This window comes from Lithobates pipiens, unplaced genomic scaffold, assembly GCF_037356315.1.
Source record: "Lithobates pipiens isolate NorthernLeopardFrog02 unplaced genomic scaffold, aLitPip1_a1.2 Scaffold_16, whole genome shotgun sequence".
NCBI classification, from domain to species: domain Eukaryota; kingdom Metazoa; phylum Chordata; class Amphibia; order Anura; family Ranidae; genus Lithobates; species Lithobates pipiens.
In genome coordinates, this window is record NW_027507748.1 from 632,846,084 (window position 1) to 632,872,934 (window position 26,851).

A 26,851-nucleotide genomic window follows, 5' to 3' on the forward strand; every position below is an offset into this window, starting at 1 on the left:
TTGGTAGAAACGCAACTTGTGTTTGGAGGAGAGAGAATGCTGAGTTTCAAGCAAAGAACACCATACCTACTGTGAAGCATGGGGGTGGCAACATCATGCTTTGGGACAGTTTCTCTGCAAAGGGAACAGGATGACTGATCCGTGTACATGAAAGAAAGAATGGGGCCATGTATCGTGAGATTTTTAGTGCAAACCTCCTCCCATCAGCAAAGGCATTGAAGATGAAATGTGGCTGGGTCTTTCAGCGTGACAATGATCCCAAACACACCGCCCCGGGCAACGAAGGAGTGTCTTCGTAAGAGGCATTTCGAGGTCCCGGAGTGGTCTAGCCAGTCTCCAGATCTCCATCCCATAGAAAACCTTTGGAGGGAGTTGAAAGTCCGTGTTGCCCAGTGACAGCCCCAAAACATCACTGCTCTAGAGGAGATCTGCATGGAGGAATGGGCCAACATACCAGGAACAGTGACAACCTTGTGAAGACTTACAGAAAACGTTTGACCTCTGTCATTGCCAACAAAGGATATATAACAAAGTACTGAGATGAACTTTTGATATTGACCAAATACTTATTTTCCACCATAATTTGCAAATAAATTCTTTCAAAAATCAGACAATGTGATTGTCTGGATTTGTTTCCACATTTTTTTTTTTTTTTAATTCAATATTTTATTAAAGTTTATATCAATACATGCGGAAAACGATAATATACAGACAAACAGATTTCTTCTGTGTTAAACAAAATATCAAGTATTGTTAATTATTGTTAATACAGCAAAGCTAGAATTTCAATCAAGGGAATTAAGCGAGCATATCGACCACATCAGTTCAAATCATAATATCATTGCTAGCAGAAGCAAGAGTAAACTAAACATCTCGGACCCGATGAAATTAGGTGAGCCCAATAGTCAGGCTTTAATCCCAGGGCTATCTCCAATCGGAATAGTAGATTTTGTGTATATACTATATTCGCTATAGAATGCGGATTCAAGGGGAAGACAGCCTTACAAATTCCCAGCTACCAGTCATGAGACCCTTGAATCCTTAGTATATGGAGTTAAGGGTAAGTGTTATCTGTGTTTCAGCTAGAAACAAAAGACAGAAGTCGCCCAGTTAAGATTGAGTCGGGTCTTATGTTGCAATGAATATCAGCAAGAGATTCGAGATCATTCCAAGGAAGCTGACTGGGGCGGGTCATGAACGTGCATAAGGAGAGAGTCATATGTTCAGAAGAATGGGATCAGAGGAAGAAGAGTGGGGAGAATAGGAAAGGATAGTTGAAGAGTGTAGAGAAAGTGGGGAAAGAATAGTACGTATAGAATAAATAGAGGCAAAGTTAGAGGGATTGCCTCCCGGGATTGCTTCAATTCGCCAATGGCTCCTAAAAAAAAAAAAAAAAAAAAAAATTTTTTAAAAATTGTGTTTCTAGCGATTCCAAAAGAAGGTAGAGCATCCTGCGAGTCTATTGTACTTGCAGTTCTCAAGGACGACCAGTCAAAAGAGTAGTGTAGGCTGTAGTAGTTTTAAAGTGGATCCAACAGGCCCATTTTGAACTAAATTTTGAAGGAGTATCACGCGCAATGTGGATCAACTCTTCCATCCTTGCCGCGTGATCAAGTCTACAAAACCATTCTTTGACGGTGGGTATCTGGGTGGATTTCCATTTGGTCGGGATACATTGTTTAGCTGCATTTATCATAAACATAGCTAATGATTTATGGTAAGTGTTATGAGATCCGGAGGAGACATGCAATAAACACTGAGCTGGGGAAGGTTCGATATTGTATGTAGTGACCTGGGTAGTTATGTCGCAAACTTCTTTCCAAAAAGGGACCAGCAAGGGGCAAGACCACCATATATGGAGAAATGTGCCCGATTCTGAGAGACATCTCCAGCATTTATTGTGTGAATTCGGGAACAATTTGTTTAGTTTCGCTGGTGTATAATACCACCTAGTTTGGACTTTGTAATTATTCTCTTGGGAACTAACGTTTAATGTGCCCTTATGTGTGGTTAAGAAGATGTTCCTCCATTGTTCGTCAGTTAAGGAGAGGTTAAGATCCTCTTCCCAACGGTTGTAGGCAACGTAGTCCCTAGGGCTTAAATGGTCAAAGAGCATTGCATGCGTCAGAGCTATCAGGTGTCTTTGTGGGGACTGTTGAGAACATAATTTTTCAAAGGGGGTTTGTGTACGGGAACAGTCACGATTTTTGTTCAGTGAGCGAAGGAAATGAGAGATTTGGATATACGGCCATTGAGGGATGGGGGGCATCTCCAATTTCTCAGTAATATCTGATATAGATAGTAGGTCATCTCCGGAAAAAAAGTTACCTGCTCTAGTTTGGGTTGGTGTCCAGTCTGGGCTCAGATAGTGGGTGGATAAACCTGGAGGAAAGTCTGGGTTTAGCTTGAATGTCGTTAATGGGCCGGGGATAGATGAAATCCGCGATCGTTTGCAAATTAGTTGGAAATAATGTAGAGTCGGGCCTATTAACGGATGACCCTTCATCGTCAATGGGATTTTGTTCGGGTTGAACCATGGAGTGGAGCCCAAAGGTGCCTGTGAGAAGGATGATTCTATGGAGACCCAATCTTTTGAGGTAGCATGTATATTCCAATCAGCAATTCGAGACATGTGAACCGCGTAGCAGTAGTTAAGTATGTCAGGTAGGCCTATACCACCTAGAGCTTTTGGGCGTGTTAGAAATTGGAAGCTAATCCTAGGTCTTCTGTCATTCCAGAGAAATCTGGAGCAAATAGATCTATACGTTTTGAAAAATGTTGAAGGGATTCGGATAGGAACTGCCTGTAAGATATAAAGAAGTCTCGGGAGAGCGTTCATCTTGAGGATGGCCGCCCTGCCGAACCATGAAAAAACCGGCCTATTCCATCGTTGAAGGTCCAGGATTAGCTTGTTCAATAAGGGTAAATGGTTCTTGGAATATAAATCTACCAGTTTGTGGGGAATTTGAATACCAAGATATGTTATGTGGTCAGATCTCCATTTGAAAGGAAAGTTACTCTCGCATTGTAGTACCGTGTCCTGCGTTAAGGAAATGTTAAGTGCGTACGACTTTGTGAAATTAATTTTGAGATTAGATATAGATTGGAATGACTGGAATTCGGCTAGGAGATTCGGGAGGGTAGTTATAGGTTCAGATAAAAAAAGTAGGATATCGTCCGCGAAGGCGGCATACTTAAATTCTTTAAATCTGGTGTTTATCCCTTTGATGTTCGGGTTGTTTTTTAGCTGCTCAAGAAAGGGTTCTAGAGTTAATATGAAAAGGATGGGGGACAGCGGGCATCCTTGACGGGTGCCGTTGCGTATGTGAAAGGCGTCTGACAGAGTGCCATTAACTTTTACTCTAGCTATTGGGTTAGAGTATAATGCTAAGATAAAATTTAACATGTTGGGGCCCATACCCAATGCGCGGAGCACAGCTTCCATGTAATCCCATGACACTCTGTCAAACGCCTTTTCTGCATCTAGGGACAGAAAAAACCCCTTTTGGCCCGAGTGAGTGATAAGGTGATGTAGATTAAGGGCCTTGAGTGTATTGTCTCTAGCTTCGCGTCCCGGGACAAAGCCCACTTGGTCGTTTGAGATGAGATCTGGGATCAGGGGTAGTAATCTATTCGCTAAAATCTTTGAGAAAATCTTTAGGTCCACGTTTAGTAACGAGATTGGCCTATAGTTCCCTGTGTTAGTGGGGTCCTTGTCTGGTTTCGGTATTACCGCAATGTGAGCTTCCAGAAGCCCAGAGGGGAGTGATCCAGTGGAAGCTATCGAATTAAAAGCTTTAAGAAAAGGATTTTGTAGGCTGTCCGTAAATGTTTTATAATAGGCCGCCGTGAGGCCGTCCGGGCCTGGGCTTTTTGCAGGTTTTAGTTGTTTCACCGCTTGTGTCCATTCCGGAATGGTGATAGGGGCGTCTAAAGTGTCTACAATAGTTGGGCAAATCTTTTTAAGAGACGGATTTTCAAGGAGAGAACGCAATCTATCTGTTATCAGTCGGGAGGGGAGGTTGTCAGGTTTGGTACTGTCAAGGTTGTATAGAGATTTGTAATAATTTTCAAATTCTCGTGCAATTTCCTGATTTTTCGTAATAGGTTTACCCTTCGGGGAGTGAAGTAAGTGAATTGTGTGTTTTGCTTTCCTTGTGTGGAGGGCCTGGGCTAAGAGATGTCCCGATTTATTTCCGAATTCATAAAAAAGTTTTTTCGTAAGAATAAACTTTCGTTTCAGTTTGAGCTCTAAGTCTTCCCTGATGAGAGAGCGCACTTCCAAAAGTTCTGAGAGCGTGTTTTGCGCTAGAGTGCGTTTGTGTGTGGCTTCTAAAGATTTAAGTCTGGAGAATAGGGTCGCTAGATTAGCTGCTTTCCTTTTCCTAATTGCTGAAGCTATAGCGATGATCTTTCCCCTAACCACACTCTTGTGAGCCTCCCATTGTGTTAGATGGGAAACATCAGGCGTGTCATTTTCTCTAAAATAATTCGTCAGGCATTCCCTAATGTCTGATGTGTTAACCTGGTCAGATAAAATGCTTGTGTCTAGTCTCCAGATATATTTGCCGGATCTCTCCTCAGGGAAAACAAGTGTTGCTGAGACCGGATGGTGGTCAGAACAGGTCATAGGTTCAATTGTGGCTGAGTATACGAAATCCAGAGTTTCTTGTTGAACAAAGATACCATCTATGCGCGAATACTTATTGTGCGGTGCAGAGTAAAAAGTATAATCTTTTTCTTGGGGGAAAAGCGTCCTCCAGGTGTCATGAAGTAAGAGAGTTTGGAGACTTTTTCTTATTTGTTTAATGGCCTTGTAAGGGAGATGGGAGGTACCTGAGGAAGTATCTAGGATTGGTTCCAGGGGCACGTTTAGATCACCACCAAAAATTAAAAGACCTTCATGAAAGGAGGATAGTCGATTGATTGTCTCTCGAAAAAATTTGACTTGAGACGTGTTTGGGCTATAGACGTTTGCTAGGGTTACGGATTTACCATTGATGGTCCCTTTTAGGAAGAGAAATCTACCTTCTGTGTCCGCGATAGTGTCTACAATTTGGATTGTAATATTCTTAGAGAACAGGATGGAAACCCCTTTAGTCTTAGAGGAGGGAGAGGTTGCGTGGAAGCAATGGGGATAAGCCTGGTTGTGTAATTTGGGAATGGAATCCTGTCGGAAGTGTGTTTCCTGTAAAAAGATAATATCAGCCTTCATGGCTTTCATGTTCGTCAGTACTTGGGAACGTTTTTCTGGGGAGTTCAGTCCTTTTGTATTCATTGAAATTACTTTAAGGGAGGTATTTTTGTTAGGAGATCGCTGAGAGGGCATGATGATCGGGGTGAGTAAACTGGTGATAACGTAACTCAGAAACCGCTATAAAAGGGAGCTCAGGGAATCCCGGGAGGCAAAGTGTAGGGAACAGAGGTTGTACGTGTGTGGAGAGGGTGGGGGTGAAGGGAAAGAGGGAGCAAAAGAGGAGAAAAGAAACAAAGAGAGGAGGAGGAAGGAAGAAAAAGAAGAAAAGAACAAAAGGAAAAAGAAAAAGAGAGGGGGGAAAGGGCGGATTATTAGAAAAAAAATGAAACGTTGCGGGGACTAATAGCCGAAGAGAGGGAGGGGATATGGGTGATACCGGTTATGGGGGCGAACCAGTCGTCCCTATTAGAAAATGTGTTAAATACCGGGATAGTCGATCGTGACTACCTGCGTCGATCTTGTGGGGGTGGTGTACAAGGTACCAAAATGTATTTGCTCTGGTGTCCAGTAATGGCCAAAAATCACAGTGGATCAACTTGTGTCGGTCAATTGACAGGAGGCATGTGTATAGATGAACCCTGTGTGACTATAAGTCCTAGGGTTCTAGATGAGCTCTTGACGGGAAATGCATCAACATGTTAAACAAGATAGCAAACAAATCAGTAAACATAAACATGGGTCTCGTGGTATTTTGGGTAACTAGAATTCCCTGTGGAATTCGGTGAAAAGTTACACACAAATTGAGAGATCACAAAAACCAACAAATATAATAACTAAAATAAAGAAACAGACCCATCTGATGGAGACATATGTGTAATCCATACAAGGACTAAAGAGGATAAGACGTTAGCGTATGCGGTAGAACAGAACCTGAAACGTGGCAAACAAAACATTGGGGACCTCACAGGCCAAAACAGCATTCGGTAACCCGTGGGCAAAGTAAACAAGCAACCGAAAAGTGAGTACCTGTATAATAGGGTCGAAAGGACCTCATAAAACATTTTAACAATGACAGGCGTAAATCATTATGGCTCTACTCCCTTTACACCTAACAGCCGTTGACGTTAGTCTATCAGAGGAAGAGGAGAAAAGCTTCTCAATGACTGTATATTAACATAGCATTACTCGATAGAAACTTTAAACATCCTAATCCCCCAGTGCACTCCCCCCTGTAGGTGTATATATATCTAATATGTCAGTGGAAGATGGTATCCTTGCCAACAGACGTATGGGCCCCAGCAATTTGGGTCTAGATTTAGTTTGAAGGACTGGAGTCCATCCATGAGAAGCTTTCCTCTTATTAATTTTAAAGTGATAAATTCGATGGAGTACAGTTTCAAACTGAGAGATAAGGTGCGACTCATATTTGTTTCCACATTTTAGTTGAGGTATACCTATGATGACAATTACAGGCCTCTCTCATATTTATAAGTGGGAGAACTTGCACAATTGGTGGCTGACTAAATACTTTTTTGCCCCACTGTATATAGGGAGGCAACTTCCTGTTCCTGTTTAGAGTGTGTCAGTGTCCAGCACCTGAAGGTGGACTATAACCCACATAGTAGTTACTATTGCTCTGTGTCTTGTGATGTACTTCAACCGAAAAGGATTTTACAGGTAAGCGGTTATAAAAATCCTATTTTTATGTTTATACGCATGGATCTCTTGCATTTATGATTGTTCTAATCATTATTCTAGTCTAGTTACTACAATTTACATTTATATGGTTTTGAAGTTGGCTATACTACTTATGTGTTAGCTGCCTTTTATTATTACTGCTTTTAACACTGAGCAGAATTTTGCAGCTTATTACTTCTAAATCTGCAAAACAACTTGTTCTGTTGAAAAACAGACAGACTTACTGGCCAGATCACCAGATAAAAATAAATGAATGAATGTCTAAAAGGAAGCTTGTGAAGCCATCACAACTATGAATTATTAAGCTGCAATATAATGTTTGCTTTTGGGTTTAATACTTTTGAGTGAGGAAAGGTTAGAACCCCTGTCTATTTTGTGTTGCAGTTTGCTATTTGTTTCCCCTCATTTTCTCTCTGTGTGACAATAAAGGCAGGGATGGGAAATATCGCTAACAGGAACACGGGCAGCAAATTGGAGGGGCTGGCTGTAGTTACAACCATGTGTGGTTAATACTATATATACATGTGATCATTTATGCCACTTAATGTCATAGAATACTCAGCACTACCTGCATTCTTGTTAAGCCAGCCATAGATGGATCAAATCTTGCCCAGTCCAGCAGGGACTGGCTGAGATTTAATCCTTCTATGGACAGGCTGGTTGTACTGAAGGCGATTCATTGATCAACTTCAGCACAACCAGCCTGTCCGATCACTTGCGATCACTGCTGGTGGCTATAGCCACCATAAGTGACAGTTGTGTTCTGTCGGCATGGAAGGCTCCCTACCAGAAGAACACAATAGTTCCAAAGCAAGGAATTGAGTTTTTCTTTTCTTCCAGGTGGAAGGAAAGAAAATTGCCTAATCTGTGGGCTCCTTTTAGCAGCTACTTTTAATGCTCAACTGAATGTAAAGTTTAAATCTGTGAAACACAATCCAGACACATGAAAACAGGTGTACAAATTCGTACAATTCGTTATCTTTGAAAATCAGACATAACCTGAGTAGAAAAGCTTGTCCAGAATGCCATTGAGAAGAATCCTTGCACTCTGTGTGGAAGCGATTTGTCTCTCTCTAAAGAGAATTGTTAATCAAATGTCATTTTTTCTGTATTAATTGTAATCTTCTTTTAATAGGAAATGTTGGAAGCTCTCAAATCCCTCTCTATATTTTTCACTGAGAACAGTTTGAGGAGTCGGAGAAACCTGAGAGGAGATATTGAGCGGCGGAGCTTATCCATAAATGAAGAATTTGTAGCTATATTTAAAAAGGTTAAAGAGGTATGGTGTGTGTGTGTGTGTGTGTTGTTTTTTTTTTTTTTTTTTAAATAAAATTAATTGCTATTATTTCAGCAACAGTACAAAGTCATTTTTGAAGTGGAAAGTGTAAGCTCTTGTGCCCATGTCTGGGGATCAGTATGTCTTTTGGAGCAGCACTGTAAGTATTCAGTGAAGCATCTCCTCCCACGGGTTCAGATAAGTGTGATGCAGAATATGTTAATTTAGTTTAGAGACTAGGATAAATCGGTTTAAGCAGGCCATACACTAGCAGAATTTGTAATGTTTAATTTTAAGACTGTTCCTTTTGATTTTCGAAATGTTAGTGGGTTGACAAGAAAATTTGAGAGAGCAAGATGGAAAATGTTTCAGTTCAGTGAGTAAAATAAGTATTTGATCCCCAAGCAAAACATGACTTGGTACTTGCTGGAGAAGCCATTGTTGGCAAGCACAGAAGTTTGATAGTTTATTACCAGGTTTACACACATCTCAGGAGGGATTTTGGTTCACTCTTCTTTACAGATCTTCTCTAAATCCTTAAAGTGATTGTAAAGCTTCAATTATTAAAAAAAAAAAAAAAAACAAACAAAGCATTTTCTGCGGTCCCCCAGCAACTCTCGCGGATCCTCCTCCCATCGGTAAACCCCCTGGGAGAAGCGCTGTCCCGGGGGGTTACCTTGCAGGCGCACCCCCGAGTCCAGCATTTGAGTCTATAAACACAGAATGTCTGATTCGGCCCCACCTCCAGGCGCCTGCGTCATTGGATTTGATTGACAGCAGCGGAAGCCAAAGGCTGTGCCGCTTTCAATCTATCCAATCAAGAGCCGAGAACCCCGGGCAGAGGGACAGCACGTCCCTGCTGGGTGAAATTCAAGGGCTCAGGTAAGTAAAATGGGGGGGGGGATGGGGGGGCCAGTCACTGCCAGGTGTTTTTTCACCTTAATGCATGGGATGCATTAAGGTGAAAAAACATGAGGGTTTACAACCCCTTTAAGGTTTTTTGGCTGTCGCTTGGCAACTCGAAGGTTCAGCTCCCTCCATACATTTTCTATAGGATTGAGGTCAGTAGACTGGCTCAATGACCTTAATGTGATTCTCCTTGAGCCACTCCTTTGTTGTCTTGGCGGTATGTTTTAGGTCATTGTCATGCTGGAAGACCCATCTTCAGTGTTCTAGCTGAGGGAAGAGGGTTCTCATCCAAGATTTTAATGCAGGAAAGTCGGCCTGTACCTTAAGCACAGAAACGGCCCCAAAGCATGCTTGGCTGTAGGGACGGTGTACTTGGGGTCATACCTCAAAAATTCCACTCGACTTGCTCGCATTTTGCAGGTGGAGCTGGGGGGGGGGTGAGCCGGCAGCCAGCCTGAGTTGTATAGTTGTATGGGAGCTGCTCTCCCAGCGATCGGAGAGGAAGAGCGAGGAGAGCCACCACCTGCTTGATCAGAGCGCCGGGAACATAACAGCTTTCATTTCGATAGATGTGTGTTCCCCGTCTGCCATCATATACAGCCCCTCCTCTTTGTCCGGGCACTTTGATAGACAGATCACCGATCCAATCCTGGGACGGGTTCATCTGTCTATAAAAGTTCCCCGGACACAGGCTGCACTGGCGGGCACAGGCTGCATTGGTGGACACAGGCAGGCTGCATTTTTTGGCATGGATAAAGTTGTTTTTTAATATTTATTTTTATAACTTTAATTCTGCATGAAACATTTGTGTCATTTCATGAGATAATTTATGAGGGCGTGTTTAGGGGCAGAATTGGGGGCAGGGTAGGGGTGGGCTGGGGCAACTGGATAGTAGCTCAGGACTTGAACTTTTGAGCCCAGTCAGCATTTTTGTTTCTTCAAACACCGCAAGTCCAGTTAATGCCAAAGAGCTCAATTTTGATCTCATCTGACCACAGTACTGTCCCAATCCCATTTAGCTGTTCGTTGGCAAACTTCAGACGGGACTGTTCATATGCCTTCTTGAGAAGGGGGACATTGAGGACGCTGCAGGATTTCAATCCATAGTGGCGTATTGTGTTACCAAGAAAAATAACCTCTGCTCCAGGTGTATAAAGATAAGACTGATTGGATTATCTTGCAGAGTGCTAGCCTCCGTGGGAAACTTGGAAAGAAGAAAGAAATGGCTGCACATCCAGAACTTCCGATTGCCTTTTATTTTGTTTCACAAAGATAACACCAAAGACACCAAACTGTGGTATCGTGTTACCAATGTTTTTTTTGGAGACTGTGGTCCCAACTGCCTTGAGATCATTCACAAGCTCCTCCCATGCAGTTCTGGGCTGATTCCTCACTTTTCTCATAATCATCCTTACCCCTTCTCCAGACCGAGGGCAATTGATGGTTATTTTGTGTTTCTTGCATATTGCGAACATTAGCTCCAACAGTTGTCTTCTTCTCACCAAGCTTGTTGCTGTTGGTCTTGTAACCCATTTCAGACTTGTGCAGTTCCACAATCTTATCTCTGATGTCCTTTGGCAGCTCTTTGGTCTTGTCCAGGATGGTGAGCTTTGAATAGAAAGAGATTCTGTGGACAGGTGTCTTTGATGCCCCGTACACACGATCGGACTATCCGGCGGACCAGAAGTTTTTTTTTTCCCCAGAAGTCCTGCGGACTTAGAAGTTTTGACTCAAAATTGTCCACCGGACTCGGCAGTCTGGCGGACAATCCTCCCGTCTGTGTGCTAGTCCGCCAGACTTTTGAAATGAACGGACTTGCCCACACACAGAGAAAAGTCCGTTCATTTTGAACGCGGCTCCAGGTAGATGGTACTAGTGAAGGAAGTCAATGTTGCCGCCTCCATCGGCGAGATTGACACGTCGCTAGCCCCGTCACCTGGTATGGACTTAAAGGGGAAGCCCTACACCAAAAAAAACGGTGTGGGGGTCCCCCCAAAGTCCATATCAGACCCTTATCCGGGCACGCAGCCCGGCCGATCAGGAAAGGGGGTGGGGACAAGCGAGCCCCCCCCTTCTGAGCCATACCAGGCCGCGTGCTCTCAACATGGGGGGTGCTTTGGGGAAGGGGGGCCCCCACCCCAAAGGTCCTTGTCCCCATGTTGATGAGGACAAGGGCCTCTTCCCGACAACCCTGGCCGTTGATTGTCGAGGTCTGCAGGTGGGGGGCTTATCGGAATCCTGGAGCCCCCTTTTAATAAGGGGGCCCCCAGATACCGGCCCCCCACCCTATGTGAATGAGTATGGTGTACGATGTACCCCTACCCATTCACCTGGTGAAAAAAAGTGTAAATAAAAAAACACAACACAAGTTTTTAAATTTATTGGACCGCTCCGGTGGTCTTCTCTTCTTCCGTCTTGGGGGGCCTTTGCGCCGGACTCCTCCACTATCTTCTGCTTGTTCTTTTACTAGCGGAGGAGCCTGGCTTTCTTCTTCGTCGTCACCGCAGTCCAGGGGTCTTCTTCCGACTTTGGGGTCTTGTCCCCCTCTTCAGTTCTTCTGCCTCCGCTATCTTCTGCTAGCTCTTTTAGTAGCATTGGCCCGGTCTTCCTTCGCCGCCGCCTTCTTCTCTTCTTCCTTGCGATGTTGACATGACGCTCTCTCTGGCCACAATGGCAGGGGTGCGTTGTGCGTCAACTTATATAGGGACAAGGGGCGGGGTCACCGGGTGATGTCACATGGTGACCCCGTCCCTTATGATGTCAGTCCCGCAGGATGCAGAAGATAGCGGAGGCCCGGCAGAAGAACCGAAGAGGGGGACACGACCCCGAAGTCAGAAGTAGACCCCCGGACAGCGGCGACGATGAAGAAGAAAGCCGGGCTCCTCCGCTAGTAAAAGAGCTAGCAGAAGATAGCGGAGGAGTCCGGCGAGAAGACTCCCCCCCCAAGACGGAAGACCACCGGAGCTGTCCAATAAATTAATTTAAAAACTTGTGTTTTGTGTTTTTTTTTATTTTTTATTCACACTTTTTTTCACCAGGTGAATGGGTAGGGGTACATTGTACCCCATACTCATTCACATAGGGTGGGGGCCGGTATCTGGGGGCTCCCGGATTCCGATATGCCTGCCGCCCGCAGACCCCGACAACCAACGGCCAGGGTTGTTGGGAAGAGGCCCTTGTCCTCATCAACATGGGGACAAGGTGCTTTGGGGTGGGGGGGCTGCAACCCCCCATGTTGAGGGCAAGCGGCCTCGTACGGCTCAGGAGGAGGGGTGGCGCTCGCTCGTCCCCACCCCCATTCCTTACTGTCCAGGCTGCGTGCTCGGATAAGGGTCTGATATTGACTTTGGGGGGACCCCCACACCGTTTTTTCCGCGTAGGGCTTCCCCTTTAAGTCCATACCAGGTGACAGGGCTAGCGACATGTCAATCTCGCCGATGGAGGCGGCGACATTGACTTCCTTCGCTAGTCCTGTCTACCTGGAGCTACGTTCAAAATGAATGGACTTTTCTCCGTGTGTGGGCAAGTCCATTCATTTCAAAAAGTCCGGTGGATTGTCCGCTGGAAAAGTCCGGTCGTGTGTGGCAGGTCTGCTCGTTTGGAAAGTCCGGCGGATCTCCACTGCAAAGTCTGGCGGTTTGTCCAACCAGAACCAGCTCTTGATGGAGTCTATTCCACATTTTCACAGCTCTTACTGTGAAGAAACCTTTCTATATTTGGAGATTAAATCTTTTTTCCTCTAGACTTAGAGTGCCCCCTTGTGTTCTGTGATGACCTTAAAATGAATAACTCAACACCAAGTTCACGATATGGACCTCTCTCCCTCTCTCCTTCTTTTTTTTTTTTTATTAAAATATAAGACAACAGTCATTTTTTTTCTATATTGTTAAAGATAATGTTACAACGAGTAAATTGATACCCAACGTGTCATGCTTCAAAATTGCGCCGCTCGTGGAATGGCGACAAACTTTGGCACTTCTTAAGTCTCCATTGGCAATGCTTAAAAATGTCTACAGGTTACCAGTTTTGAGTTACAGAGGAGCTCTAGTGCTAGCATTATTGCTCTCGCTCTAACCAATTGTGGTGATACCTTACATGTGTGTTTTGAACACTGTTTTCATATGTGGGCGCGACTTGCATATGCAAAATGTAAACATCCCTTGTAATAGAAAAAAGCATGACAGGACCTCTTTAACCACTTCGGCCCCGGAAGATTTGGCTGCTCAATGACCAGGCCATTTTTTGTGATCCGGCACTGTGTCACTTTGACAATTGCGGGGTCGCGTGACGCTGTACCCAAACAAAATTTAAGTCCTTTTTTCTCCCACAAATGGAGCATATTTTTGGTAATAAAAATAGCAATAAGCGTATATTGATTGGTTTGCGCAAAAGTTATAGCATCTACAAAATAGGGGAAAGATTTATGGCATTTTTATTAATATTATTATTATTTTTATTTTTTTTACTAGTAATGGTGGTGATCATCGATTTTTATCGGGACTGCAAAATTATGGCACTTTTGACACATTTTTGGGACCACTGACAATTATACATAGATCAGTGCTATAAAAATGCAGTGATTATTGTGTAAATGTCACTGGCAGGGAAGGGGTTAACACTAGGGGGTGATCACGGGGTTAACCGTGTTCCCTTGTGTGTGTATGTGTGTGTTCTAACTGTAGGGGGATGGGACTGACTAGAGATGACAGATCATTGTTCCTAGCTAGTAGGAACACACGATCTGTCTCTCCTCTCATCACAGAACAGGGATTTGCGTGTTTAAACACACACACCCCCGTCCCTGTTCTCGCTCTCGTACCCGCAATCGCGCCTGTCTGGCGGTCATTGTGACTGTTGACCGCGTGCATTGGCACCCCCGCAGAGCAGCGGGCTTGTGCTATCCCCGCTTAAAAGGCCGAAGTACTGCTACGACGGTTCGCGTGAATGTCCCGACCTGCCGTTCTCGCTCTCGTACCCGCGATCGCGCCTGTCTGGCGGTCATTGTGACTGTTGACCGCGTGCATTGGCACCCCCGCAGAGCAGCGGGCTTGTGCTATCCCCGCTTAAAAGGCCGAAGTACTGCTACGACGGTTCGCGTGAATGTCCCGACCTGCCGCAGTATAATGACGGTGGCTGGTTGGCAAGTGGTTAATGTGAGATCTGGGGTCAAAAAGACATTTTAAACTTAAATGCAATAAAAAAAGCCTTTTGGAAAAAAATGTTTTTTTTCCTTTTAAGAGCATTGGGCGGAAGTGATGTTTTGACGTTGCTTCCATCGTCCAATGTTATAGAGCGGGGGGCCATCTTTCCCTCACTCGGCATCCAGTCTTACAGGGGAGAGGACCCGATCACATCCGCCACTACTGAGGGCCCCGGTAAGGGGAAAAAGTGGTTAAACGTATTGCCCATGGGAATATACTTTGCAGTGAGTTTGCATACAATGTTTTCGAAGAATTCCCATGGTCTGTGTCCATTGATGGCAATATTCCCTCCCAGTCTAAGTTCTGGAGGGAAGCCCTCATCCTTGGAAAATTTGCTCTCTTAATGTTAAGTGTTTTTAACTTTCCTGAATGTGTAGTTTGCTTACAGTTAACATTAAAGTGATTGTAAAGGATCATTTATTTTTATTTTTTTTAAATAACAAACGTCATACTTACCTCTACTGTGCAGCTTGTTTTGCACAGAGTGGCCCAGAACATCCTCTTCTGGGGTCCCCCGGCGGCTCTCGCTGCTCCTCCCCGACTCAGATAACCACCTAGGAGAAGCGCTCTCCCAAGGGGGTTACCTTGCGGGTGCGCTCCCGAGTCCAGCATTTGCATCCACAGACACAAATTCCGGACTTGGCCCCACGTCATTGGATTTGATTGACAGCATCGGGAGCCAATGGCTGCGCTGCTATCAATCTATCCAATCAAGAGCCGGGACTCCATGGAGAGAGGGACAGCGCGTCCCTGCCAAAGAAATGGCGGGGCTCAGGTAAGTAATATGGGGGTGCTGTGGGGCCGGTGACTGCCAGATATTTTTTCACCTTAATGTATAGTATGCATTAAGGTGAAAAAACATGAGGGTTTACAACCCCTTTAAATTAAATTATGTTATGATACCCAGATGTTATTTTATATGAATATTGCTAATAAGTTCTTCATGGTTTGAGATTACTATGTCCAGCGGAGCGTCATTCCTAGTCGGGGTCTCGATAAACTGGACCAGAAAAATGTCCTGTAATAGGTTTATAAATTTTTGCTCTTTAACTGTCCCAGCAGTGTTATTACTCCAGTCAATTTCTTGGTAGTTGAAATCCCCCATTATTATCACTGTCCCGGCCCTTTCCATCTGTGCAAGGAGCTGAGTCTCCATATCCTCATTAACTCTGGGAGGTCTATAACAAACTCCAATGATAACCTTAGTAGTACGCACACCCATTTACAGTTCCACCCATAATGCTTCATACTCATGACACTCTTCATCAACTAGGTCCTCTTTCACACTTCCTTTGAGATCACTTCTCACATAGAGACAGACACCACCACACCTCCATTTCACCCTGTCTTTCCGAAAGAGAGCATTGCTAGGAATATTAATAGCCCAGTCATGAGAAGCAATACCATTTAGATCATAGTTATCCTCATGCTCCAGAGCTTCCAACTCTGTTTTGCTTGGCAGGCGTCTGGCATTGGTGAACATACACTTTCATTATCACATTTTGCAAAGGTATGTTGCATATTTTTTATCTTAGTACAATTTCCAATGGTTGTTTGGAACATAGGAACCTTCATATCCTCTGCCATAGCCCCCCCCTCATCTTTTCCCCTGTCTGACCCTAATAATCAAATTCACCCTCCACCCAATGAAAAGTCAGACCAGTGTTCTTAACACCCAAATCCCTCCTTCTTACACCAGCTCTTTAGCCATGCATTCAGCCCTCTTATTTCCCCCTGCCTTTCCTGTGTTGCGCATGGCACAGGCAATATTTCAGAGAATATCACCATTCTATAATATTGTATAATATAGTAGTCTGTTGAGTATATTGCCTTCTGAAATTAGATGTGGCAGACTATCATTGGTGAAAATTTCTGTTTTCAGGAACTGGAAAGTATAAATGAGGATGTACAAGCAATGAGCAACTGCTGCCAGGACATGACCAGTCGATTGAAGGTAATTGTGCCATCTTATTCCACCTTCCATATATGCATATTTATTAACACTTCTATTCTTTCTGTTGTGAAAATTTATATAAAGGTAGTTTTGGTTGCAAACAGCAAAATGCACATATGAAATGTTAGTATAGATGCTGTTTTACCTGCAAAAGAATTTGTATTGCTGTCCATTTTTCCTGTAACTTACAAAGAGAAGTCAGATGACACAGCCAGGTTTGTGATTTGACTTTTCACTGTTGCAGTTGAACCGGGACAGGGACCGGACAAATTTTGATCAATGTATGGGCTGGCTGATTGTATCCAAATCGAATCATCGCTCAACTTGGATACAACCAGCCTGTCATTTTATTCTGCCAGCTCCCTGTGCCCCCCCATGCAGGCAGAATTACAGGAGTGCTGAAGGAGGCATTCCCTCATCAACACTGACTGTGTTGGTGAGGGAATCGAGCAACTTTTCTTTCTTTTCATCTGTGTTTGAAGGAAAGAAAATCGATCTATCTATGGCTTTGCCTTAAGCAACACAGCCTCCCTCCTTGTTCCTGCCTTCTCTGATTTGGATCTGAAGTAGAAGCTGCACAATAGCTCATATCTGTGCTCCTTCTATTTACTCATGTCAACATGTTCATGCTCTGAACATATACACTGCAGCACACCTTATTGGTCCTTGGTGCTACCCCTCCCTCTTTCAGTCCTCCTGTGCAAGAGATTATAACAGGCCAATACCAAGTCCAGATTTGATACTTATACTATTTCCATTTTAAAATACATGACATACTTTGATGGATACATAAATGAATTAAAGAAAAACGAAGGTCCCGCTTTCAAAAGTGGGAGCACATAGGCCCTTTATTGCAGAAACATGCAGTGTCTCTTCTGCAGTAAAAGAAACCTAACTGCCTGCTCAGTCTTCTTTGTAATGTACACTGAGCTGCATTTACATTCCAACACACTGAGACCCCTTTCACACTGGGACGCTTTGCAGGCGATACAGCGCTAAAAATAAAACTGCTAAAGCCGCTGCTGTCTTTCCAATATGAAAGCCCCGAGAGCTTTCACACTGCAGCGGTGCTCTGGCAGGTCACTCAAAAAAGTCCTGCTAGCAGCATGTTGAAGTGGTGAAGGAGCGATGTGTATATACCGCTCCTTTACCGCTCTTGCCCATTGAAATCAGTGGGACAGCGCGGCTATACCGCCGGCATAGCGCTGCTGTAGCAGCACTTTGCAGTGGTTTTTAACCCTTTCTTGGCTGTTAGCGGTGGTTAAAGCCATTAGTGGCTGAATAGTGCCGCTTTGCCGTCAACGCCGCCCCAGTGTGAGAGGGGCCTACCTGAGTCTATCTTTGCTTTAACCGATACTTTCTACCAAGGTTTCAGTTTGAGATCTTGCAAAATTGTCCATTCAGGGAAAAGTGTCTGTATGAAAGCTCATGCCTTGGCTCAGTTATATTAAAGGATAAGTTCACCTTTACAAAAAAAAATATGCCTTTTGAGCACAGTAATTTACACAGTATATACAAGCGTATAAGTATAGATTAAAACACTTGCAGTTAGAAGAAGATGAAGCAGATTTTTTTTTTTTTGTGTATGCTCATATGCACATTTGCGTGCCTCTACTCATATATATTTGAGGACTTTATTGAACATTATGTAGTAATAGTTACAGTGCCAGAAATAAGACTGTAACAGCAAACCGCAAATTTCAGAATGATGATAATGACAACTAATATGCATGCATACATTTGAATGTCGAAAATGTAAAGCACAGCATAGGGAAAAGTCAAAATGGTGGTAGAACTATATGGTTCTAAAGTTCAAACTAAGAGAAAATGGTTCATACAAATAAATGAATCCAGCTTGAGTAACACCTTGCTTACAATCACTGGGTGTGCCAAACATAGATAACAAATTGGTTGAAAAGAATCTCCTTGTGTGGATGGATTCCTATCACAAGTAGGATAGTAGGATAGGTTGTACTTCTTTATGGAGCATTACTTTTCTACCCAGGAGCTTTCTGCCAGCAAGATCCTGTGTATCAGGTTTGCCAACCGTCAGTACATTTACTGAGAGTTTTTAAAAGTCAGTGATATTTACAGCTGTCGGTAAATGTCAGAGAAATGTTATGTCAGTAAAAATCAGTCCCTTTTAAAAAAGAAAGTCAGTTTAGTGTTGGCTTGGAGAGTGTAAGCCCCTGTACACACAGTCGGAGATTTCGACAACCAAATCCGTCGGATCTTGTCCGAAACTGTTGCATACACACGGTCGGACAAAGTTGTCGGAAAATCCGATCTTTCAGAACGTGATGACGTAATTTCGTTACGATGGGACTACATTCAGGCTAGTAGCCAATAGCTTTGATGTAGGAATTTGATCTGAGCATGCGTGGCACTTGGTCCGATCAAAATTCTCTACACATGATCGGAGTATGTCCGATCAACCCAGTTGGTCGGGAAATATTTCCAACAAGTTGTAAAATTGGGTCCGACGGAATCAGTCCGATGCATACCACACATAGTCGGATTATCCGACAACACGGTCCGATAGGACACATTCCGACAGATTCTCCGACCGTGTGTACAAGGGCTAAGAAAGAACCCCTTGATAGCTTGATGCAGCACCAGCAGCCACTTACCCAAGCAGAATTTGGAGCCAGTTGGGATTATTTATGAATAGAAGCTGGCTAGAGCCGGTGTGGCAGAACGATCAGGCTGCCGCAATTGCCAATTCTTCTCCTCTAGATTCATCAATTTTCTTTCGGTCTTCTTCCTCCCTCTACTTTCTACACTGCTCCACCCTCTTCTTTCTGCTCTGATTCTCTATCTTTCTTTTTTCTCCCTCCTCACTGTGCACTGCTCCAGCTTCTTCTTTCTGTCCTCCTCCATCTTTGTCTCCTGCGCCTTCTTTTACTCTCTGTCCTCCTCTCTCTTCTTTTTTTTTTTTTTACCTCTTCCCTCTTCTTTCTGTCCTCTTTCTCCCATTCTCTGTGCACCGCTCCAGCCTCCTCCTCCTTTCTGTCCTCCTCCCTCTTTCTGCTTTTCTCCTCCACCTCTCTCTTTATCAACTCCTTTTACTGTCACCTCCTCTCTCTTCCTTCTCTCCTCCCACCTTTTCTCTGCTGTCCTCCTCCTCCATCCTTTTCTCCTCCCACCTCTCTCCATCAGTTCCTCCTCCTCTGTCATCTGCTCCTCCTTCACCTTCCTACTGTCCTCCTCCCTCTATCCTTTTTTCTCCTCTACCTTTCTCTTCAACTCCTCTTCTGTCATCTGTGCCTTCTCTTGGTCACCAAGTATTTTAGCCTAAAAAAAGAAAAAAAAGAAGATAAGTGAAAGTACAGAATGTAAAGTGGAACTCTAAATAAAACTTAGCTATTTACTAAATGAAACCATAATACAATTTTGTGTAGTGATATATGTAGCACCCTCCTAGTATAGGGTGTTAGGCAAATGTAGCTTTGGCTCCATCTGTAATCAGGGGGGCAGTAATTGTTTGTTTTGGCCTGTTCAGGGTTTCACGGGTTTGGAGTTTGTTTCTCTTTGTCTCTGAATGAAGCTTGAATAGACTTTGCTCAAAGCTGATTGCAGGACCACACCACAAGATCTGGTCCTAAGAGGTGAGGAGCTCACTCACTGGGCTGTGTCTGGAGAAAGCTAAAAGGAGGCAGCTGTGCTGGTAACTTGTGAGCAGTGACCTGAAATTGATCCCTGCGACTGTGTGCTGTAAGCTTCCCTGGGTTTTGTAGTTGCACATTGGCACCAGGTAACCAGATCTGCAAAGACTTGGTCCGTATGTTGGATCTTAGACTGTTCACCACTAGCTACTTCCGCTACTAGAAAAAAACTGTCCCCTTATTGCAAACTACTGCTGAGCATTTTGAAGTGCCACATGCCAAAGTTCCTCTTCCCTGTTGGAGTTCTTCAAGCGATGATCCATTTTTATTTTTTTTATTTTTTAGGGTAACAAATGCTTTAATGCTTACAATTCGTTAAGGTAAAACAAATTCTGCCTTTTATAACCGCTTAAAAAACAAACAAAAAAAAACACATTCTCTAGACCAAATGTTGTCAACCTTTTGAACACAGGGAAGCACTCTCCAAAGCTTTGAGTGTCATTTCTCTCTGGTGCTTTGTTCCTCTGTTATCAGTATTAGTCATAACTGACAAGTTTTTCTGACACCAGAGATAAAATGGTGAAGGGGGAGGAGAGCTCAGCACACAGTCTGTCTATTCACAGCACAGCTCTGTGTTGTTGCTCTGTGAAGGGGAGGGATGTCCCTTTCCTCCAATCAGCTCTCGCACAATATACAAGACCTCTACCTGCAGCTCTCCCCATCCCCTGCTCCTGTATACTGACAGATGAAGATGGAATTTATCTAAATTCTGCACTTTGGATGTAGAGAAGAGAAGACTGCAGATAAACAAACATATACAACTTATGTAGGTGTTTCCTCTCTGTATATCACCTGAGACCAGTCACTTCACTGGGTATATGAGAGGCTTTACAACCACTTTTAAGGGCTAATGCACACTGCAGCTCAAAGAAGCTGCTCCTACAGGCGTTTGAGCATTTTTTGAGCTTTTATTTTTCTCTGCCTGGAAACCCCAGTATATATAACATAGTTTGTAGGCACTATAACTTTGACACAAACCAATCAATAAACACTTTTTTTTTTTGTTTGTTTTTTTTGTATCAAAAACATGTAACAGAATACCTTTTGGCTAAAATTCGTGAATAAATGTTTTTGTTTTTTTTTTGTTTTTTTTTTATTGGATATGTTTTAAAGCAGAAAGTAAAAAATATATTTTTTTTTTCACAAAATGTTTGGTCTTTCTTCATTTATATTGCAAAAATAAAAACCCAGTGGTGAACAAATACCACCAAAGAAAGCTTTATTTGTATGGGAGAAAAAAAAAAATCAATTTAGTGTAGGTACAGCATTGTATGACCACGCAGTGCTAAATAGCAAAAAATGGCCTGGTCATGGGGGGGGGGGGGGGGGGGGGGTAAAATCTTCCAGCTCAAGTGGTTAGATTTTTTTTTCACTGGAGCCTACAAAACATTGCACCCTAGATCAGTGTGTGTCTGTGGGGTTTTAGCAACATGTTACATGGTGCATTCTAAATACAGGTGTAACATGTTGCAAAAGGTGGAGTTATTCTTTAAAATTGACTTAAAGCGGAGTCCCGCCCTGCCCTAAAATTCAGCGGCTACACATACAGTAGCTAGTGACTTTTAATATTAGGACATTTACCTGTCCTGGAATCTAGTGAGGTCGGCACCCCAGCCGATGTTTCCATTGGCTCTCGTGTGCTGCTGTCGCCATTCGTGGTAAGGTAAACCGGCAATGAAGCCTTTTGGCTTCACAGCTGGTCCCCTAATCTGCATGCATGAAGCGCACTGCGCTTTCTGAATGGCCCAGGGGGAGCGCACTTCCAAGTGATCTCATTGCCGTGAGATATCTGGGAAGTGGGGACAGGTACCTATCAAAAACAGGTCCCCTCCCCTTGAAAGGTGCCAAATGTGGCACAGAGGAGGCAGATAAGTGGAGCTTCCACTTTAAACTTGGGGATTCAGGTTTACATTTCTCCATCTCACCAGGTGCCATCTTCTGGTGAAGGCTAGTATTGCAGAACGAGTTTTTGTATATGGCTCTCTATGTGCTCCATTGTATCGAAATGGCTGGAAAATTTTTCTTCAACTAAAAGTAGCAGGTTTTGCTACCTCTGAATTGGCTGATTAATGGGGAAGGGAAGCTCATTATTGCTGTACAGCAGGAGTAGGAAAAATCTATTTAATTTGTTTGTCAGTTGAACAGTGCCAAAATTGTGACTTGTGCTTGTGTCCAACCTTAAAAAAGAGAAGTTGGGATTATGATCAACACAACTCAGCTTTTACAACAGAAATGTTTCTGTCATGGACTTGGCAGTCACTGAGCTGTCACATTGCTTGTAGTGTTGTGTTTGGATAATGCAATATGAGACTGGTATTCATGAACATCATCATTTTTATTGCGCACACGTCTTCTGAATGTCATAGTCATAGAAAAGCCTAGCAGGACGGGAGAGGAAACATACCCTAGCTGCTCCTGGCTTTTTGTTTTGGCAGGCTGATCAAGTGCTCTTAATTTCACAGGCAATTAGTCCATAATTCTCTGGAATCTCATTTGGTATTTGTGTTCTCTATTACACTGACAAGCTTGCTTAGCTCTGCTTAAGTGTCTTTTATTAATAGCTGTAGGAATGCACTGTCTCTGCTTCATATTTCCTGGTGCCGCTGAATCTAGGTATTTTCACATTATTGGGGTTCAGTGAAAGGAATCTTTGCTGTTGCAGTGTACAAAACAAAATATGATGTGGAGTTTTATAAATTTTATCAGACCTGTAAAATCATGAGAGCTTGTTGGATTTTAGAAAGTTGAAATTTTGCTCAGGAATCTCAGAGAACTCTGATTGTAGATCTGGGTGGAAACAGGTAAGTCTAGTCACATTATGGTACCTGCAGTTAAGTGAATCTGTTACTTTTCTACAAGTCCCAGGTCGCCATGGTGACTAGAAACTCTTGCTGACGCCCTGGGCTTTTGTCAGCCGTCCGCATCCGCCTCCTACTTGTCAACTGTGCTATAGCCGAAAGATGGCTACATCACCGCCATCCGGTTCTAGGGAAGGTGTCTATTTATGTCCTCCCAGAACCTCACACCCCCAGGTGCCCTTCGGGTGCACACTGTGATCACATGTCCTTCTGATACGAGGAAAGGGCAGCCAATAACTGGCTTTTCTGTGATGGTGACATTTACACTGATAATCAGGGCACTGATCATCAGTGCCTTGATTATTATTGCAGCCCCATCAGTGCCATTCAGTGCCCATCAATGCGGCCTTATCAGTGCAGCATATCAGTGACCATCGGTGCCTCCTCATCAGTGTAGCTTATAGAGAGAAGAAGCTTGAGCGAGAAGTCTCATAGGGGTAGATTTACTAAAACGGGTGCACAAAGAATCTGGTGCAGCTGTGCATGGTAGCCAAGCAGCTCCCAACTTCAACTTGTTCAATTAAACTTTGACAACAAAACCTGGAAGCTGATTGGTTTCTATGCAGAGCTGCACCAGATTTTGCACTCTTCAGTTTTAGTAAATAACCTCCATAGTGTTAAAGGCAGAAGGTTTTTTTATCTTGATGCATTCTATGGATAAAAAAAACCTGTATGCAGCAGCCCCCCCTAATACTTGCCTGAGCCCCATCTCGATTCAGTGATGTTGCACGAGAGCCTCTGCTGTTGGGGACTCTGCCTCTTCATTGGCTAAGACAGCATCGGGTACCATTGGCTCTCGCTGCTGTCAATCAAAGTCCATGAGGATTGAGAGGGGGTGGGCCAAGTCGTGGCTCAGTGTGTGACTGGATACACACAGCAGCGGCTCGGGTGCCCCCATATCAAGCTGCTTGCTGTGGGGGCACTCGGCAGGAGGGAGGGGCCGCGAGCGCTGCCGAGGGACCCGAGAAGAGGAGGATCTGGGCTGCTCTGTGCAAAACCACTGCACAGGGCAGGTAAGTATAACATGTTTGTTATTTTTAAACCAAAAAAACAAGACTTTAATATCACTTTAAACACAATCCATATAGACCAGTACAGTAGTAGTCACAAGTAACATGCTGAGCCCAGCACTATGAATCTGACAGCTTACAGACAAATCAAGCACCCCACCATGACCGTTTCCTGCTCTGTCTGCAGCCTTTCCTCTTAGAGTTCTGATGTCACAGTACTCATGCCCTATGCAACGCATTTCATCTATCTGGACATCATCAAGAGTAGTGCAAGCATAATTGGTTCCAAACTATCCTGTTTAAAATGTATACAATGCATCACACGTGCATCAAAAATGCTTCTCAAACTGACTGTAGAAACAAATACGCTAGTCCTGTGTAACTTCATACTTGGGGTTAGAATAAGTGTAGTGGGGCTCTTGGTGCATTTCCCCTCTAGAAAAAATAAATGTCTTATATCAAGTGCACTACACATTGTGAGCAATGCACTTGATAAAAAAACAAGCTGCTTTCACGTTGATATATTATAAGTACTGCACCTGCAGTCCCAAATGATGTTAATAATCTCTTAAGTAACCTACAGAGAACTTTTAGAAAAGCGAGGCAGGATGTGAGCACAGAGAAATGTATCCTTATCACCCGTCTGTGAATATATCTAGACCAAAAGAAGCCTATCAGCACCTGGCGGTTTCAATACTTGTATCATTATACACATCTCATTAGTATCAAGCCAGTTGGACTAATTGCCATTATTACAATAAACTTGTGTTTTCATGTGTGTGTTTGTTTCTTAAACACACTTGTATTATATAATAACCCATGGAAGATTGGTGTGCCACTCAGGCTTGTATAATAATCTGAGAAGCAATGTAGATGGTACTTAAGTCCACTGCTGCAGAAATGTAGCCCGTCCCAGCTTCTGTGGTCACTAGAGAGAGAAAGTAAGGAATTTCCAGTGCTGCACATCCATGCGTGTAGTGTAATGGTGGGAGAGACAACCTTAGCCGGGGCTCCTGCCACGCTGTGCCCCCAACATGTTTCACTCTGCCCACAGAACTTAGCCATGGGGCCGTGACAGCTTCAGGGGGCGAAGCACAATGCATTGGGTCGTGGCCTGGCAGGAGCCCAGGCTGAGGTTGTCTCTAACAACATTACACTACATGCATGGATGTGCGGCATTCCTTCCTTTCTCTTGTATTTATATAGTATCTGGCTGGCAAAATTTGTAAGCCTCTGGGATAAACCATTCTCTTTGCAATGGGCCTGTGACATATGCAGTTTATTTCATCTTTGCATCACAATAGTGCAAATTAATGGTGAAGTACAGCCAATGCCTGTGGTTTATAAGCGTGCAGCTCGTTCTAGCGGGGCAGAGCAGAGAGCCGGTGACTGATGGTCACTAGCTCTCTGCTCACCAGCTCTCGCTCAATGCTCAGTCTTAGAGACAGCAGGGCACAGATGCAGCATCAGACCAATGCTGCATCTACCTAGGTAAGTATAATTTCTAAAAAAAAAACAAGAGCCAAGACCAAAGAGCTGTCCACGGATGTCAGGGACAAGATTGTAGACGTTCACAAGGCTGGAATGGGCTAGAAGACCATCGCCAAGCAGCTTGGGGAGAGGGTAACAACAGTTGGTGCAATTATTTGCAAATGGAAGAAACCCAAAATAACTGTTAATCTCCCTTTTGGTCTGGGGTTGCATGCAAGATCTCACCTCATGGAGTTTAAATTGTCATGGAAATGGTGAGGAATCGGCTCAGAACTACTCGAGAGAATCTCGTCAATGAACTCAATGCAGCTGGGACCATAGTCACCAAGAAAACAATTGGTAACACACTACGCTGTGAAGGACTGAAATCGTGCATCACCTGCAAGGTTCCCCTGCTCAAAAAAGCTCATGTACAGGCTGGTCTGAAGTTTTCTAATGAACATCTGAATGATTCAGAGGAGAACTGGGTGAAAGTGTTATGGTCCGAAGAGACCAAAATCAAGCTGTGTTTGGAGCAGGGGGAGGATTACTGCCCATGACCCTAAAAACACCATCCCCACTGTCCAACATGGAGACATTATGCTTTGGGGGTGTTTTTCTGCTAAGGAGACATGACAACTTCACCACATCAAAGGGACGATGAACTGGGCCATGTACAGTCAAATCTTGGGTGAGAACCTCCTTCCCTCAGCCAGGGAATTGAATGTGGGTCATGGATGGGTATTCCAGCATGGCAATGACCCAAAACACACAGCCAAGGCAACAAGGGTATGGCTCAAGAAGAAGCACATTAAGGTCCTGGAGTAGCCTAGCCAGTCTCCAGATCTTAATCCTGCAGAAAATATGTGGTGGGAACTGAAGGTTCGAGTTACCAAACGTCAGCCCCAAAACCTTAATGACTTGGAGAGGATCTGCAAAGACGAGTGGGACAAAATCTCACCAGAGATGTGTGCAAACCTAGTGGCCAACTACAAGAAAAGTCTTGCCTCTGTAATTGCCAACAAGATTTTTGTCACCATGTACTAAGTCATGTTTTGTAAAGGGGTCAAATACTTATTTCACGCATTAACGATAATTCTCCCACTCTAAAAGACTCTGGTCCAGTCACAGCTGGAGTATTCCAATTCTGGGCACCGGTCCTCAGGAAGGATGTGCTGGAACTGGAGAGAGTCCAGAGAAAGGCAACAAAGCTAATAAAGGGTCTGGAGGATATTAGTTATGAAGAAAGATTACGAGCACTGAACTTATTCTCTCTGGAAAAGAGACGCTTGAGAGGGGATATGATTTCAATGTAAAAATGTCGTACTGGTAACCCCACAATAGGGATAAAACTTTTCTGCGAAAGCGGATTTAAAAAGACATGCGAGCTCTAAATTTAGAAGAGAAGCAGTAAGGATGTGGAATTCTCTTCCACAGGCAGTGGTTTCAGCAGAGAACATCGATAATTAAAAAAAACTGTTAGACAACTGAATGACCAAAGCATACAGGGATATACAATGTAATACTGACATAAAACTACACACAGATTGGATTTGTGTCTTTTTTTTCTTTTTTTTATTTTTTATTTCACCAACTATGTAACTTCAGCTCCA

General features: G+C 43.7%; 1 protein-coding gene across 1 annotated transcript in view; it reads left to right on the forward strand.

The window, feature by feature from the left end:
* The window catches only part of COG6 (component of oligomeric golgi complex 6), a 211,368-nt gene that overhangs the window by 12,381 nt on the left and 172,136 nt on the right, over positions 1-26,851 (forward strand). Inside the window, exons 2-3 of the mRNA XM_077484196.1 lie at positions 8,031-8,174; positions 16,164-16,235. Coding sequence (XP_077340322.1) covers positions 8,031-8,174; positions 16,164-16,235 — 216 coding nt within the window. The remainder of the gene's footprint in view (positions 1-8,030; positions 8,175-16,163; positions 16,236-26,851) is intronic.